Source organism: Ptychodera flava, chromosome 13 (assembly GCF_041260155.1).
Source record: "Ptychodera flava strain L36383 chromosome 13, AS_Pfla_20210202, whole genome shotgun sequence".
Classification (NCBI taxonomy): domain Eukaryota; kingdom Metazoa; phylum Hemichordata; class Enteropneusta; family Ptychoderidae; genus Ptychodera; species Ptychodera flava.
This window is the reverse complement of record NC_091940.1, coordinates 30,323,275-30,339,920: the sequence shown is the minus strand read 5'-3', so window position 1 is coordinate 30,339,920 and position 16,646 is coordinate 30,323,275. Positions and strand designations below refer to the sequence as shown.

The window sequence follows — 16,646 nt, the reverse complement described above, 5'->3', positions numbered from 1 at the left end:
AGTCACGCCTGTATGTAAGTGATATACGTGTGACGTCAACGGATGAATGCACAACTCTCCGTCTGTTCATCTTTGTAAATGTGCTGCTTGTGTATACATATATGTATCACGTACTTGTGAATGCAATTTGACGTTAGATGTACATTGCACTTATATTTTTCATTCCGTGCCCTCGCATGTCATTCATGCGAGCTATATGACAGACCACAAGCTAGTTAAGCTGTATGATTTGACAAATAAGCAAGGCTGGTAGAATTTTACTTTAATTATTTTCAATATACATATTTGTTATGAAAGGTTTGTAGGAGAATGTATCCGCATTGCTGTTTAGGGTTAACCCTTTCCGGGGAGAAAGGTTATTGGTGTTGCACGAAAACACTAGGGGTGTCTCTACACCAACGACCCAGAAATAGCCAGTAGCTTGTCTTGACCGCCTACACAACGAGAAAGCATACCTCATTACACTGAACACGATATCAGATTTTCAATTCACAAAGCTATCGATTTGACCGCTTTGTTAGGGTCAACGTGGTAATTGTGTTGCGACGGGTTCCCAGCAATATCGTTATCACGCGAAGCCGCTCTGCGCATGTCTCGCTGAATGGTGTTAACGTGTGAAAATAATGGCCAACCATCGGGGAGATTTAACCGTTGAAGAAATAAACAATATGTAGTCGTGAACAAATCTAACAGCTTGCTTGAAACGAAACGCACACACACCGTTGCCATGGGAACAGCACGATTTACGTCATCAGCGCGTTGTTTGTGTACATAAACGTGATGTTTTCAAAAAACAGCAGGGATACGGTGTAGATACTCAGTTAATACATGTTTGCAAAAATAGTAAATTTTGTAGTTTTTTTATTGAGTTTTTGTTCGGCTTGTTTGTAAAATTCATCGTATTATATAGGCGACCTCTTTTACAAATGCACACATAAAAGGCCGCCTGCCCCGAGATAGCTATGGCAAGCCAACTTGTGGATGCCAATGGCAGCTAGAAATTACTGCAGGGAGATCGCCGACTTTGTACGTGTGCGACTTTCCTTGGATGCAACACGCGTACATTATGGGATAGCGTTAATTGGTAAGTTTATCACGAAATCAAAACCAACAAGATTACCGGTCACAATTTACTAATCATTTCAATTTTATCAAAAGTGCACTTTGTCGCGTGAAACTCAAAAGAAAAATGTGCGCGGTGGTTAAGAGGTTCGCAAATCACACCAAGAGATTGTATTTTCGCATTTGCGTTGTTGTGATTTTAGAAAGGGTTCGTGGTGTGACGACGATGATAACGACGGGGATGAGGAGGAGAAGGAGGAGGAGGAGGAGATGATGATGATGATGATAATGACAATGACGACGACGACGATGATGGTGATAATGATAATGATGATAGGTACAACCACCACCGTCACCACCGTCACCACCGTCACCACCACCACCATCGTCATCATTATCATCATCATCATCACCGTCACCACCGTCACCACCACCACCATCGTCATCATTATCATCATCATCATTACTTGTACCACTAGAACGATAAAAGAATCACGAGACAAGAAAGCAGAGCCCAAATGCCTATAAACGCAATGTGTCGGAGGGACCATTGTTTTCGTCATGGCCTAATTTTTCCTTCGAATAATTAGGTCGAGAACTCTACCATCGATCATGATAAAGCTCATATCCGTCGGATCATAAGTAATTATATTGAATATGCAAATTAGCACTAACAGGTTTCAAAGTACTCAACTTCGAGACAAGCGTACATACCACTGCCAAGGTGATTTTCATTCGCGTCACCACGATCTGCAAAAGAAAAGAAAACAAATACTAACTTTTGGTGTTGGGGTTAACGCCAATGAACATTGTTGCTTAAAATAAGCGACGATTTTATGTACGTGGTGACGTTTTAATCAAATTTTGATGTTTTGATATGTTAGTCGGTAGAGTTTGAGTCCGTATGAACATCGCATAAATATACGCTCACCGAGAACAGAGATGATGTGTGAATATTGATTTTACACTTCCTAATATCCTTTTTTTAAAAACAATTTGCACAAACTTTACAGAGCGAAAATTAATTTTTGATTGCTGAAAAGTTCAAAAGTTCGACCAGTGGAGCTTTTGAGTGCCAAGTATTGAAAGTATCACTCACACAATTTGAATACAGAAGGGGTTAAGTTCACGATTGCAAATCGCGACGCGTAATAGTAAGAGCAGACGAGAGCAGTTTCTGCTCTTTCTAATGACATCTGACGTACTTCAGCCAACATTTACAAACTCTACACGACACTTATCTACTTCAAACATCGTTTCAGCTACTTTGCGCAACGTTTTCACAAATCCTGAAGCGAAACTTAACACCAGAAAATCTCAAATTAGGAAATATGAATGCGATAGCGGTCAACAATAAAACAATACCGGGGAGACTTACGGGGCACTTTCAAAGTTAGAATTTCCAGAACACTGGATCTTGTAACACTTTGGAAAGGGATCAGTGTACGTTTCAGCCTACTTGAACCCTCAACAGAAACACTTGTACACTCCTACTAAGTCCATTTTCTCGTTCATACAGATTGCAAAACGCTTGGGCAAACAATAGACATAAACACAGCTGCTTGGTAAGTCTTTTCCGGTGTGTGTTTAATTTTTGTCCGTACGTTGGACAGCATTTCCCTTCCACTCAGACAAATTTCACCATAAAATGTTTGGTTAGATTTAATTGTCGGTAAAGCCAGCTGCCAATCGTACACATAGATATTTCTCTGTTTTGGGCAAAGCAATCAAGGCGATTGGGTGAACGGTTCGGTGGTTTTCAAATCAGCGGTGCGATTTCCAGGGCTATTGAATCGAATGTTTGTTTTCAAGGGTTTACATTATTTCATACTGTCCAAGATGCCAAGTGGAACGAAAGTTTGGAGTCAGTCACCTGACAGGCAACTGAAATGGGAAAGTTTTATGGGGGTTACCTAAGTGTACTAGCACTTTATAGCGTTGGTTTATTGGCGTATTATAACCATATGACTATCTGCGCCATGGTGATATGAAATAAAATAAAATGTTCGCATTAGGTTTTTTCTTTGAGTGAATAATTAATATGTTCGTCTCGGCGGAGATGCATCCTTGTTTAACTAGGCCCACATGGATGTGAAATCTTCAAGTTGTTATTTTCTTCTCCACAGATAGGCTGATAAACAACAGGAGTTGTAATGATGTGATAAAAATTAGAGCACAGGCACCGAGAATATTTTCTCTCGCCCTGGGGCCAGAACTGACGAACACCTGTTTTAGGTCGTTCGATCCACAACACATTAGCTCACACCTACTGGTTTGCAGATAAATGATAAACATGAAGTGAGAAATAACACTGTATTCAAAGGTGGAATTTCAAGGTCAAAGCCGGGTGCCATGATCGATGAAAATTTTCCAACATCGATCAAATGCCATCGCTCACAGTGATGGTACCGTCAGTAATCCAGTGAGCCACTAAAAACTCAAAAATACCGGATTATATTGTCAGCTAGAATCAATCAAAATGACGGGTGTTGTCAATTTTTACAAAAAAGAATGGTTAGATAAAGCCAGCAGGCGCCCTTCACTCGACAGGGAGCACCGCAGAGCACCAATTTCGAGGAGAGATATGAAGTTTTATCTCTCGGGATTTGAAAAACACTGGGAAACCCCACCGACATGCGTGCCAGCACATCTGTCCTTTTAGCCCGCGCAATGTCTCACGGGATACACAAATTACCAGGTCCGTGTACTGACAACTTATCCCATTGTCTTCATGAAATGAAGACACTTTATGAAATTCTGTGAGCATCTTTTTCGCGTTAATGGCCACCCGTCTATTACTAATTCATTATCACTACGGCAATACGGCAAGAACGTGTCTCTTTGGGGTGAGATAAACGTCACGGTAGAGTGTTCCTTGTCACGCGATTTATAAGGTTCTTTGTCAGAAATCAAAAATTCATTTACCTTTACTAGTATAGTCAAACAAATCGTTTTCGATTGCCGTCGAAAGTTTATTGATGGCACATCATTATTTGGCGACTGGTAATTGCACCTAGGATAAACGAACACATATCGGAGATCGTGTGTGCTGACGACCGCAAGGGCAACAAGGTTTGTGCGCATGACACAAATTGACCGCACAATCTGCCAATCGATACGACAGACATATTATATATTGACCACAGGAGGTTGTACGCGTCTTACGATGTATCTGCAGTATCTCGTAAAAAAGTTCAACAAAATCTAACAAAATGTCTGATGAAAACAAGCACATAAACAAAGAAATCTATCAGCAGCGTTGGAGAATATCATCTCTCCGATCACGCTTGCTGCCGGTCACGGTCTGGTCACGTCCACTGTGAGAGGCTTTAAAATAATAGGTAAGAACAGCGTGATTCCCAGCACTTCTGAGGGATATTTTTATAACTCTTAAAGACAAAAATTCACACCATGGGCAGCCAATTCATTGGAATATAATACACCATTAGCTTTAGTAAATATTCGGTAATATTTCAGTTTTTATTTTAAATACTATTTAGACATTGTTAATTGTGCGGACTTTTGAAGACAGCCGTGACATGACCAACATTTTAGAAAAACGTCCGATCGTAAAACATGTCACTTCGAAATAAACATGTTCATATGCACTGGACTTTTGGTTCATTCATGATCAGCGGTTACGCAAGTCACATCGTACAGTCCTCCTTCTAACTGAAGTGGACTCAGTGGTCCGAAATAAACACTGTTCCCGTGGTAATTCCCAAGCACTTTTGTTCAAGACGTCTTTAAAAATAAAGGTGTTCAGGGAAAATGTAGTTTTTCTGAAGATGAAGCAAAAAATTAATTTATCATAAAGATCTGCCAATGGATTTAGGGGTTGGCGCTGCAGTTGAAAGACAGGGGCCACAAATCACTCCGCAAAAAACGTTTTACATTCATTGCACGTGACGTGGAAGAATGTAGTAATTCTGACGAAACTGCAACATAATGAATAAATGAACTGGCAGAAAGCTTCAATTTCAGGATCAATGTCAACATGATTGTTATAACTGAAAACTCATTGTAAGATTGCACCATTTATGTTGCAGGAAGCGTTACGTCATTTCCATCACGGCTAATTCCGTGTTAAACCTCCACTTATGAAACTATAATTCGCTCGACCTACATGCGAGGATGTCAACATTACCGCGCATTCATCTGACCGTGATGTCAGCAAAACGCGGCAATTGCAAACTCGATCTCTCCGTACTAATTAAAGCATTATCGCCTCTATGATATACGACTTATAATAAACTTAGCAGTTTTCAAAAGCATATGGGAACTGCTTTCAATGCGAATATGTGTCAACAGTTGCTGTTGGCTTTTACAATTCAATCAACGAGGCCAAAAAATCAATTTGTCGTTTGCTCAAAGGATGCGACTGTCCTTGATACGCTGTCACCAATTTTTATTTCCCCTTAGATTCTCTCTCTCTCTCTCTCTCTCTCTCGAAACCTGTAAACTGACAAAATATGTATATACTAATGTCGCGTTTACTGTAGAAACAAGGTTTCGATGCCAGCTATGCGTCAGAGATGCCGTATAAGCTTGATTTGTATGATTTTTGGAGACCTAGCAAGTCACGAAACAGACTTACTCAAAATTGCCGCGAGTTACTCGAGTGAAAATAAAACACGTCATACCTTCGACACTTGTACGATACGTTCTCATATTTTTCTTTCTCAGTACCCCTTCTGATCATTATGACACTTGCTAAATCAGACGTAAAATAGTCAAATACAATTTGCAGTATTTCGAAAATCAGGTCCGCATGGTTGCCAAATATTTCAGCGACGCATACACACCGAACAAACTCTTCTTTTACATCTGAACTGTCGTGCAACAAAGCAGCCCGTTCTTGATAAAGTATAGTTACTTATTCTCATTCTAATTTGCAATAAGATTAATTCCAACATGGCCAAATAATAGATGAACGGATAAAAGGATGAATAAGCGTAGGTAAACAAATTTATATACCTACTAAAGATTGAATTGATCGGGCAAATGGCTTGAAAGAGTTTTCTTTGTGACTATGAGCTAGAAAATGGTTATTGAAAGCGTTATCGGTGTCTTTATTTGCCGTCCCTGTCAACATCTGATCAAGAACAGTCGATATCAAAATGTCAAATGTCAGTGAAAACGCGCTAGAAATTTCCAGCGAAATACTTGCGTACAGTCTTCGTCTCGAACGGTCTCTTACCCAGAGAAGTTAGCTTATTTTCAGGAGGTGAATTAATGCGGGATTAATCTCCCCCGTGGCACTACGTGAATCGCATTGGTGGAGAATACGGATTTCGGTTTGGTGTGAGAAGTCAAGCGTCTGTCTCTGACAGGTGTCGAGTAGCTGGTACATGTAGTTGAGGAAAGACATGTTGAAAAGACAGTTATGATCGTAACTTATCAAGTTAAGGAAGGAAGAATAAATCAAGTAAATTGGTACCTACACTGTCAACCTCTGAAAATCAGTATTCTTTGAAAATTAGTGAACTAAACGGAGAAAGTCAGTTCTGATATTTCCCTTAAAACCAAAATTTTTTCAGTGAAGTTTGCCCCCCGCCTATGTGTCTGCCATTCAGATGCCAAACCATACATTATAGACAGAACTACTTTGGAACAAATATCCGAAATGTTTTATTTCCATGAGCTCTAACTCAAAGTCTGGAAAGCATCATGTGAAGTTTATTATCCCAGGGAATATCTTAGTGACTTCGTCGTGACTGAAAGTATCATACGATGTTTAAATTGTACTCGAAGTAAGCCATCGGTTATAATGCTCCTCTTTTTGATCGATTTCTTTATTTTCTTCGAATAAATCTACATACTGTATATATATATATATATATATATATATATATATATATATATATATATATATATATATATATATATAATATATATATATATATATATATATATATATATATATATATATATATATATATATATATATAAAACACAAATTACTTCAAGTACTAAGTAATAATATCTGTTACTTATATCATGTATATCCTGCAATCTTTAGACAGAAGTGAAAGGATTCTTAGCTGTAAACTCTCAATTATAAATATGTGAGATCGTAGAGCTAAGAATCCTTTCACTTCTGTCTGAAGATTGCAGAAGGCATGAAACTTAAGTAAAGGATATCATTACTTTGTACTTGAAGTGATTTGTGAGATATATATATATATATATATATATATATATATATATATATATATATATATATATATATATATATATATATATATATATAAGTTTACATATTATGTTACAGTGTTAGATGCTAAAAGCAAAGCGTTATAAATAATAGCAGTAATAGTTGTTGTTAATAGTGATGGATATTAAAAGGTTTAAAAAATCGATGTTGCCATCGATACAAAAATGTCAATAAAAAGATTAAAAAAACATAGAAAGTTCGAGAATAATTGGATTGTATCGTATTGATTAAAACCCGGATATAGATTGAGTGAAAATCAGTGATACCAACATACGCGCCGTCCACAGCGTTGTCAATGTCGTCAGCCAAATAATGATAACCCTGATATTTGTAAAGCAAATATATGTTTCTCAGAGGCACTTTCAATAACTACTTGAGAGGGGATATAGATTTTTCTCTCTTCTAGCCAATTAAAGCACACTCCCAAGTTTTCATTTTCAAACTACGTCCCAGACTCCAACACTTAGGGAAAGAAAAAATAATCACACCGCTTAGGTTATTTTGATGGTTCCCGAACACGACTTTGATCGAATTATCAATAATGCAGATTTTGAGGTTGATAAGAAAACTTTAAACTCCTCAAACACGCTACCTTGTCACGTGCGTTGCGCTTGAAAGCGTGCGAAAACCTCAATAACTCGGCAGCGGTACATCAGAAGAAATGTGAATCGATATTTTAGACTACGCATTTTCGTATAAGACATGAATAATACAATAGTACAATGTATTATCAAACGGCCAGAATGTATGTACAGAATTTGCTTGGAATTTCTAATATATGTATGGCTTATAACAAGGAGTGAAGTGAAATTAAATTCGGCACTCGAAAAGGAAAAAAAAGAAATTCATATTTCTATTGTACAGGCGACGTTGAAAAAGTGACGTCATTTATCCGACTCTACAGACACGACAGCAGCGTCGAGAAGGGCTTTGCGTGCAAACAGCTGTATATCCATGGCGACTTAACTCACTTTATGTAGGTATTGCACTGTATATCGTTTAAATGAGGCACTTCATGCGAGGCTTGCCTACAATTGAAACAAAAGACATTATCTGAAAGTCACGCTGCTATCCATTGTAATTTGTCTGTTATTATTTTAGCGGTTGTTTTGTTTAATTGCAGTGATGTTCTTGGGGGGGAGAGAGAGAGAGAGAGAGAGAGAGAGAGAGAGAGAGAGAGAGAGAGAGAGAGAGAGAGAGAGAGAGAGAGAGAGAGAGAGAGAGAGAGAGAGAGAGAGAGAGAGAGAGAGAGAGAGAGAGAGAGAGAATTAACTTTAATTCATGTTATCCATGTCGACGATTTCGGAGAGCTAACAAGCGAGAATCATGATTCAGATTGTCTGTGTTATCCCCCAAGACTACGCCTACGAAAACTGAAACTATCTAACGATCCATGCAAAATACAGTTGCAGGCAGGTGCTGTATTCCTTAAAGAAATCAACTAAACATTCTGTAATTGCGTCCGCCGTCGTCGTTTCAACCGAGCTCAAATTGGTAGCATGACCTTCCGCTAATCTTTTACCGCTTTATTCTAATGGTCAAATCCTTCTAGATGGGGACCCTTTAACTTTGTCTATTTTGGAACGAGAGTGTTGCCCGTCTATCCCCGTACTCCCGTCTCCGTGTGAAAACGTCCGAATTCGTGTAGAAGATTTATGAAGTCTACCGGGGGAATAATTTTACCCTCGAAAGGTGAAACCATACCCGAGACTTGTTGCTCAATCGCAATTTTATTGGCAGCCCTGAAAGTGAAAATGCTACATGGATCGTTGTTACTTCCAGCACTTCCAGCATTAAATCAAATCAAATTGCTTCCCAGGGACATTCTGGAAGCCAGCCCTTTCCATCTTCCCGCATTACTTAACATCTCTATTTGAATTTATCACTCTTTTTTCATTATTTCACTTTTATTGACAATCTATTATTTAAAGAAACTAATTTATTATTTGATACGAAGGTTATACCACAATCATTATGTTGTACCAATTGGGAGTGTTTGTGTGGGCTTCTCACAATGGTCCTATAAGATATGTATAATAGATAAAGTTGAAACGATCCCCTTATTCCATGCCTGCAGTTCTGCTAACAGACTTAGGTTGTACTCGAAAAGCCGGTCAAATTAACGTCACACATTACATATCGTGACAACTTAAAGGTTTCTACTTTTTAAGGGTCTACACAAGATACATTCCAAACTTGAAAAATCGATGAAAACTTGGTGCCTTCATGGCCTGTAAGTCACTATGAAACGATCTGTGGTTATACGTTCAGTTCGACATTGTAGCTGCTCAATCACAGAGCTCGGAGTGATATTAAACGGGAATACAGTTTCGATCGATGCAAGTCTAGGAGAAACACTAATAGAAACAGTGTAATCAGAGCTTGTACCACACAGATCATATTATTCGTAGTCTGTTACTAAGAAAACGCGCGTAAAACTCCATTGCTCATGACTTTTGAAGTCTTTTCCAGTATGTTCTGTTTGTATTTCGCTGTTTCTTGCTCTTCTCATAAAATCATATGGAAATGACCATTGTCAAAGCTCAGCGTGTAATGCCCCATGCTATGATTGGCATCTTAATGTTCGACTTCTGATTCTCCTTAGTACAGCAATGACATTTACATCTTTTTCGCAAAATCCGTTGTGTCGTATTGGCAGTGCCACTACTTGTAGTCAATACACATTAGAGACATCCTTCCCAGGACGAAAATAACGAGAAGAGTGTACAGGTGTTGTCCCTTCAATACCCCTAACAGGGAGATTTTTGATGTCGCTTTTATACGCATACAGACGAAAGTCTGGCGCTCTAGAATAGAGACCCTCAAATTCAGACATACACAAATTCAATAAACTTGTTCAATTGTATTTGCTTAATGGTGCGGGACAAATATTGGATCTTTCCAAGGCATGAATTCTCAGCAAAACAACTGAGCTCATACGACCCATTAATGTATGATGTTATATTTTCTTAAAACCTAGACATTGACAAATACTGAGATTTTTATTTTGTAATTATGTGACAATCAATTTGCATAGCCTTTCAAATGTGTGTTCTTCCCCCGTGTACAAACGCTGCAGTGCTTCCTGTCGAAATCATCACCAAAAGATTAACAACATGATGACCTCGAAAAGCGTGTCTCAGATTGTTTTTATCTGCCCTAGTTATCATTGTTACGGACTCTTTGAGGTTTTAGACCGTGGATCAATCACAAGCCGGATAAACATTGTCGCGTCATACTAAATAATCTAGAGCCTCAAATAGAAATCCCAGACGCAATTTGCAAGACTGATGCAACGGCTTTCAATCGCAAAAACTTTACACTTCAACACTTCAGCGTTTGCACAGGGTAGGAAAAAACGTTTTAAGAGGTTATGCAAATTGTGTCACATGACCCTTATGCAAACAATGATTAGAAAATGCAGATCACAGCATTCACCGATATAAGCTTTTAGAAAATGTACACTTAAAAGGGGTTACAACTTACAAGCTCAGTTTCTTTTCAGATAATTTATTTTTTGGAAGGACCCAATACTTGTTGTGGAACCTTACACACCTGCCGCACACATGCTGAGTTTCGCATATAATAGTATAGGATATCGCTTGATTAAACACAGCGTTAGCGCATATTACACATTTAGCTTGAAGTATTTGTGAAATCGAGTGATTTAAGTTGACCGGAGAAAAAGTGGAAAGTTACACCATATTGGCCCCACAGGATTAGTATATAGAATGAAATAGGCCTGCCAGGTGGACTTCAAACCTGGCAGATGTATGCCAGTGTAACGAATGGGATCTTACTGGAAAAATAAAGTGACCAGGAAGCGAATTACTAAAGTTACTTGGTCAGTATTTACATAACGTTCCTTATCGAGAGGCGGGCATTTAAACCGTTCCATAATCTTCACAGTTGTGACGACCCGCAGAAAGAATATTTGGCGCCAAGGACAAATTTGCATAATTTCTTATGTGTCGTCTGTTTTCGCCCTTCTTACCTCGTGACGAGGTTTCCCTTTCGTTGTTGACCTGCAAAGTCTTCAAATATTTTGAATGTCGCTCATCGTTGATATCAAACTATTGCCACTAAGTATTGCACAAAGCGTTTGCAAAATAAAAGGTTCAATGTGTTGTATAGATGTCACTTGACTTCAGCGACCGTCATCACCTCGACGTAGACGCGGATCAAGAAATTGGGAAATATCGCGAGGTAACCAGTGTATGTAGCTCTAAGAGCCCCGGTATTTCAATCTCCAGAACGGAGGGAAATCAATATGTTCGTATTTTGATGTCAACATGCCGAGAAATTTCTTCATGGTGGGTAAGGTTTCAGGAGCGATCAAATTGACACATACGACAGTAACTATTAACACGCGTGTCAATGCCTTGAGAAAATACTCATTCTACACGTAATATATATATATATATATTCGGCTTTCGCGCTTAAATTAGGCCTTTTGGCGCTATAGGGAAATCGTGATTGCCGATAGCATGCGCGCGCATCTCTACCTTTTCAACAATTGAGTGGCAGGCTCACCCCTGACATGAAAGTGGTACAACCCATTTGGTCGCAGTCCATTTAGGTAGCACCGGTATGATTTTATTCATTTTCGATCTTTGGTGTCTTACAGATGACTCGCACGCGCTGATGAATCGTTGCCAGGGTCTGGTTCCCGCTTTACGGCACAGCTACTGCAAGAAGACGATACACTGTCCAGCGGCCTTCACCAGAAAGATACCATGTTTTTTATTTCTTCGTTGACGATTCTGAAAAAAATCGAGATGATTTTTATTTGTGCGCTCTTTATGTCAACGCATTGCTGTCTTACCGCCGACGCGAGGACCACGACGCCTGCGGCGGCAACGGAAGATGGAATATCGAGTCTGTTTTCGCCGTCGGCATCGGGCCGGGCAACTGACACATCATCATCGTTGCCGTCGTCGTCGTCGGAAGGGCTCGCCTACTCCAGCAGCACAATTCCGAAGTATCTGTCGCTTACCGAAGACCAGGGTGACAAACGCGCGATGGAGAGGAAACCTAACGGGACGCACGAAGACGACGACAAAGTTGTCATGTTTCTTCGCTACGTGGAAGAGGTGCAGGAAAATATAGAGGATTGTGAGCGCGGGACGGGCAAACGCCTGCCAGCAGGTGAATATAACACGGACAGATTCCGGGAACAGGCCAAATTGGCCGTCAATTTTGCCAATTTCCTCACCAGAGTCTGGAGAGACCCTAATCTGGAATCCGTACAGCATTCACAAGAATTCTTCTACGTGGCCGTGAGATCTCTCTTGGAGAGCAATAATTTGATATTTGCAGCGGGGAATTGCTATGATTACAACGAGTTCGAAGATTTTGTTGCATTCTGCCCGTACGCGCACAGACTTCCCGACGGTAGAACGCACGCAAAGGACCTGTCCATAGAGTATCCCTACCTTGCCAATGGGAATGTGTCTGAGTGGTTCTTCATGGCCAGGAAAAAAGCAGAGGAACTTTTAACTTCCTACAATAAAACCGTAGGTAAGTCCGGATCACGATGTCGTCTGCACAAATTTTGATTTAAACTTGTGTAATTTGATCGACTCATTAGGCCCAGGAAGCTGGCGGTCGACTTCCGACTATGTTCGCCCGTAAATTTGATGGCGTTTCCGGCAAGCCAGACTTTCGTAACGACGCTGTAATGTTTCGGAGCTCCGGTCTGGGTAATTAATGATAGAAATGTAGACATCGTGTGGAAAATACAACCCTATTTGACATGCAATCATAGACAGTATAATGGCTTCTTGAAGTACTTTCTAGTGTGCAAAAGGTTTCCGATAATGTGCGTTTACACGTTTTTCGCATCAAGGTCGCGGTCATCGGGGCACGTTTTGACTTAGTGTAATACACAGTACGGGCTGGGAACACTAAAAAATTGACATTCCCGATGAAATTGGGGTTAAGTGAGAAATTCTTGCTAGAACTAATAGAACAACATTCAGTCGTTGAAATTTGCTGTCTTACCTAGTGAAGGTCAGTGGTATGGAAGCAACGTCTTGAAACTGTCTCACTAACCCCGGGCAAAAACTTTCAACACAAAATGTGGTCAGGTGAAACTGGAATAGGTTTTGTATTTGGCACAATTTGACGATTTAGCTGCCACAATTCCGGTCAAATGATGAATCTGCCGGCCTAGCTGTATTGTCAGCGACACCTTGTAGTGTATATATACACTACTTTAGAGGCCCAGTAATACAACATAGAGTTGATACGTAGTGCAGTTCTCACATAAAACGGTGTGGTGGTGAAGGGGGGGGGGTGTTAGCAGGGCCCCGGGGGCATACTCATATTTAATAACAATAATAACGTGGCTGTTCCAATCACCTTCGTTCATCCCATTTATTTTTTTATCCATTATATGTCTCACGTCTCGTACATCACCGCTGAAAGCAATATCCATGTAATTTATCAACCGAAGATGGTTAATTCACTTAATGATGCGTTCGCAGCCCACAATAATTGATCACTTTTCCTTTGACTTGAGACGGAGGCTTGTTGTGTTCTTTGGTTAAACATTGTACGACATGAGCGTAAAACTGCCTAATTTCGATATTTTTTTTGCGTTCAAGATTTCATTTTCGCAAACAAAAAGACCATTTAGAAATCTAGAAAAGACACAGTTTCTCAAAAAAACATATTTGTAAAAAGCGAATTGCATTTCATGGTCCGACATACAACAGCTCTGGAACAATTTTCTCAGTCGTGGCCTTGCGTGTTTTAAGATGTGAGACGGAAAATATTAACACCCAGACGCCTCCTGCTTTCTAGCGAATGTTGTACGGATAATTTTTAAAAACGGTATCCAGCATTCTTTGGATTAACACTGTCGACTGTAGGTCATAAAGAAAATATGTTGATGAAACAGAATACATAGGTATAGTGCAAAAGCCAGTTGGAGAGTTGATTTAACCGAAAGCAATCGCCGTTTGATCTTGCATAAGACTGTACTCAGAATAAAATTACGCGACACACACATTTACCATGGCAATCCCAGCCACTTTAGATTCCGATTTCGGACGCGTCAAGCGCATTGCACTGAAAAAAATCCCCAATATTGATCATTTGGAGCGATAAATCGCGCTGCCTTTTATATCGTCAATGGACCATAACAACGTTCAAATTATTATGATAATAGGTCTGTGTCGGTCTTTAAATAGCTTTGATCTTCTCTCTTGGATTGCCGACACGGAATGCTCTTGCGCCAACAGTAGCTACGATCTGAACATGAGTCGAAGTACAGATTATTTTTGTGTTATGGTTGACATATGAATTCTAGTCCGGACGGAAATTCAGCCGCCATCAACATAATCATACATTTCACACAATATAGGCTGTGATTAACACAGTGTATTTCAACTTGATTTTTGGGAAGAACAAGAAACCATATATTAAACAGATCAACACAACAGTCTGAGAATAAATCTACACGAATCCAAACAAATCATAGGTCACAGGTAATTGAACTACCGCCCAGCTAAAGAAAAAAAGAGAGTCGATTGAATTTGTTTCCCCATTCAATTTATTAGCAATAGTGCACAATTCCGGAGAGAAAATCCTTGGATGTTCAACAACTATTTTTAATGAACTATCCCCGGGGTCAAAGTCGACCGAATTAATGATGCGCCGAGTATATAATAGAGGGCTTCGTGATTTCTTTCAAGATATGATCGCACGATTTGCAGCCCGGGGCAAGCTCTTGAAATATGGCACTGAGATCCCTTCGATCAAGCTTCTTCTGTGCACGGCGGTTATTGTTATTCAGCGCGCATGAATCCGCTGTCACCGTGTATGGCTATGGCTCTATTCCGCGCTAAACTACATCGCGTTTCTCCTTTCCCAACGAGCATGATTCAAAATGATAGTGGTCGTTGACAACCTGAAGTCGTGGGACGAGGCTGTTTCTCATGACGTCATCAAGCACCGACGGTAGTCACATGGAAGGTAAATACGGACAAACTGGGACTAATAGAAGAATTTTAAAAACTCCATTCAATCACGGTGACGGCCAGCCGTTAAGGGCTCCTTCGGTGGAGCAATATCATCTGAGAAAGCTGAACGTTGTATTAAAAGATTAAATACCCCTAACAGGTAGATTTAAACGTTTCGAATTAAAGGCAGGCTCCCTGTATTAAAATTTTACTTTGAAATTAGTGGGCTGTGTTCTTATTATAGCAGACTGTCATGTTTTATTAGTTTTAACCTGTAATTAGCCTTTTGCCTCTAGGAATGTTGATAAAAGCCGGGCAGCCGCTCTGCGCTGCTATGCATGGGAATGGCTGAACGCGCTGTCACAACTGTTTCTGCGCAACGGAGGGGTCGAGGACAAATCAAGGGCCTCGGAGACCAGTGTTTTTCCCTCCGTTGTACTTTGATGACGTCATCAGACCGGATTCTATCAGTAAGCCATTAGTCGTCGTCATTTTGACCGGTACAGCAATTTGTTTTGAATGATAAGACGTTCCGTTGAAATCTATTACTTCCTGCATGAAAGCGGAACATGTGTGCGCACAGTGCGGGTAGTAGAAAAGCGATTGGAATTGCAGATCTCGTTTTGCCGTTGCAGAAAATTCCAAATGAGCCTGATAACTTTCGTGAATCGTCGGAACTGACGCTATTTGCAATTTCACTTCAGCAGCCGTCGCCATATTTGTTCCACGCGCTTTCAAAAGTCGCATAAGGGTCACCCGTTTGTTAGCACATTTACTGTTCAATAAAGTCGTATTCCCGTTATGCCCGACATCTTCGCTGCTCAATAAACCTTCATGCATATTTAATCTGGTTTTGATGAAACAGCAATCCTCACTGGCTTCTAGTTTTAGCTATGTCTCAATCACCCGTCCATCACCTGCGTAAACTTCCTTCATTAAAGTAAGACCTGGTCTCTATGATGCGATAGATAACTGGAAATTTCCCTCATCGCGGCGGTGCCAAGTTCAACCAGGCTGTCCGGCGTAATCAGAGAATTTGATTAAGTCGTCATCGGAATAGACCATCCTAATACGACGAGTCAGAATAGGTGAAATATACGTGAACTCTTTCGGAATCTCAATTCCCACAGCGTCCAATGATTGAAAAATGTCTAGTCCTGAAAATGAACGTCGTAGGTGTATACCGTTTGTACCCGCAATTTTAACTTTGGCGTCGGAATTGACCGTGATTAAGATACACAAAAATATTACCGTTCACAAATTTATTTTAGGCGAGTCGCCAGTTATTAATCTGCGTTTTGCTATAAATAGCTTAAGTTGCTTGCTAAGCTTCAAAACTCTGTCCGAATGTCGCCGTCAAAGCGTGGAATCACATTTTCGTGGTTCCACTGCAAATGCAT

The 16,646-nt window shown here is 40.0% G+C and overlaps 1 protein-coding gene across 11 annotated transcripts in view; it reads left to right on the top strand.

Annotated features, from left to right (window-relative positions):
• LOC139148129 (probable G-protein coupled receptor CG31760) overlaps window positions 1-16,646 on the top strand; it is a 228,956-nt gene that overhangs the window by 108,349 nt on the left and 103,961 nt on the right. For all 11 annotated transcript variants that reach the window (XR_011555884.1, XR_011555883.1, XM_070719430.1 and 8 more), the window contains one exon: window positions 11,907-12,799. Coding sequence is in view for 9 of the 11 variants with exons in the window: in XM_070719430.1 (XP_070575531.1) it covers window positions 12,016-12,799 (784 nt within the window). In the remaining 2 variants the exon portion in view is untranslated. The remainder of the gene's footprint in view (window positions 1-11,906; window positions 12,800-16,646) is intronic.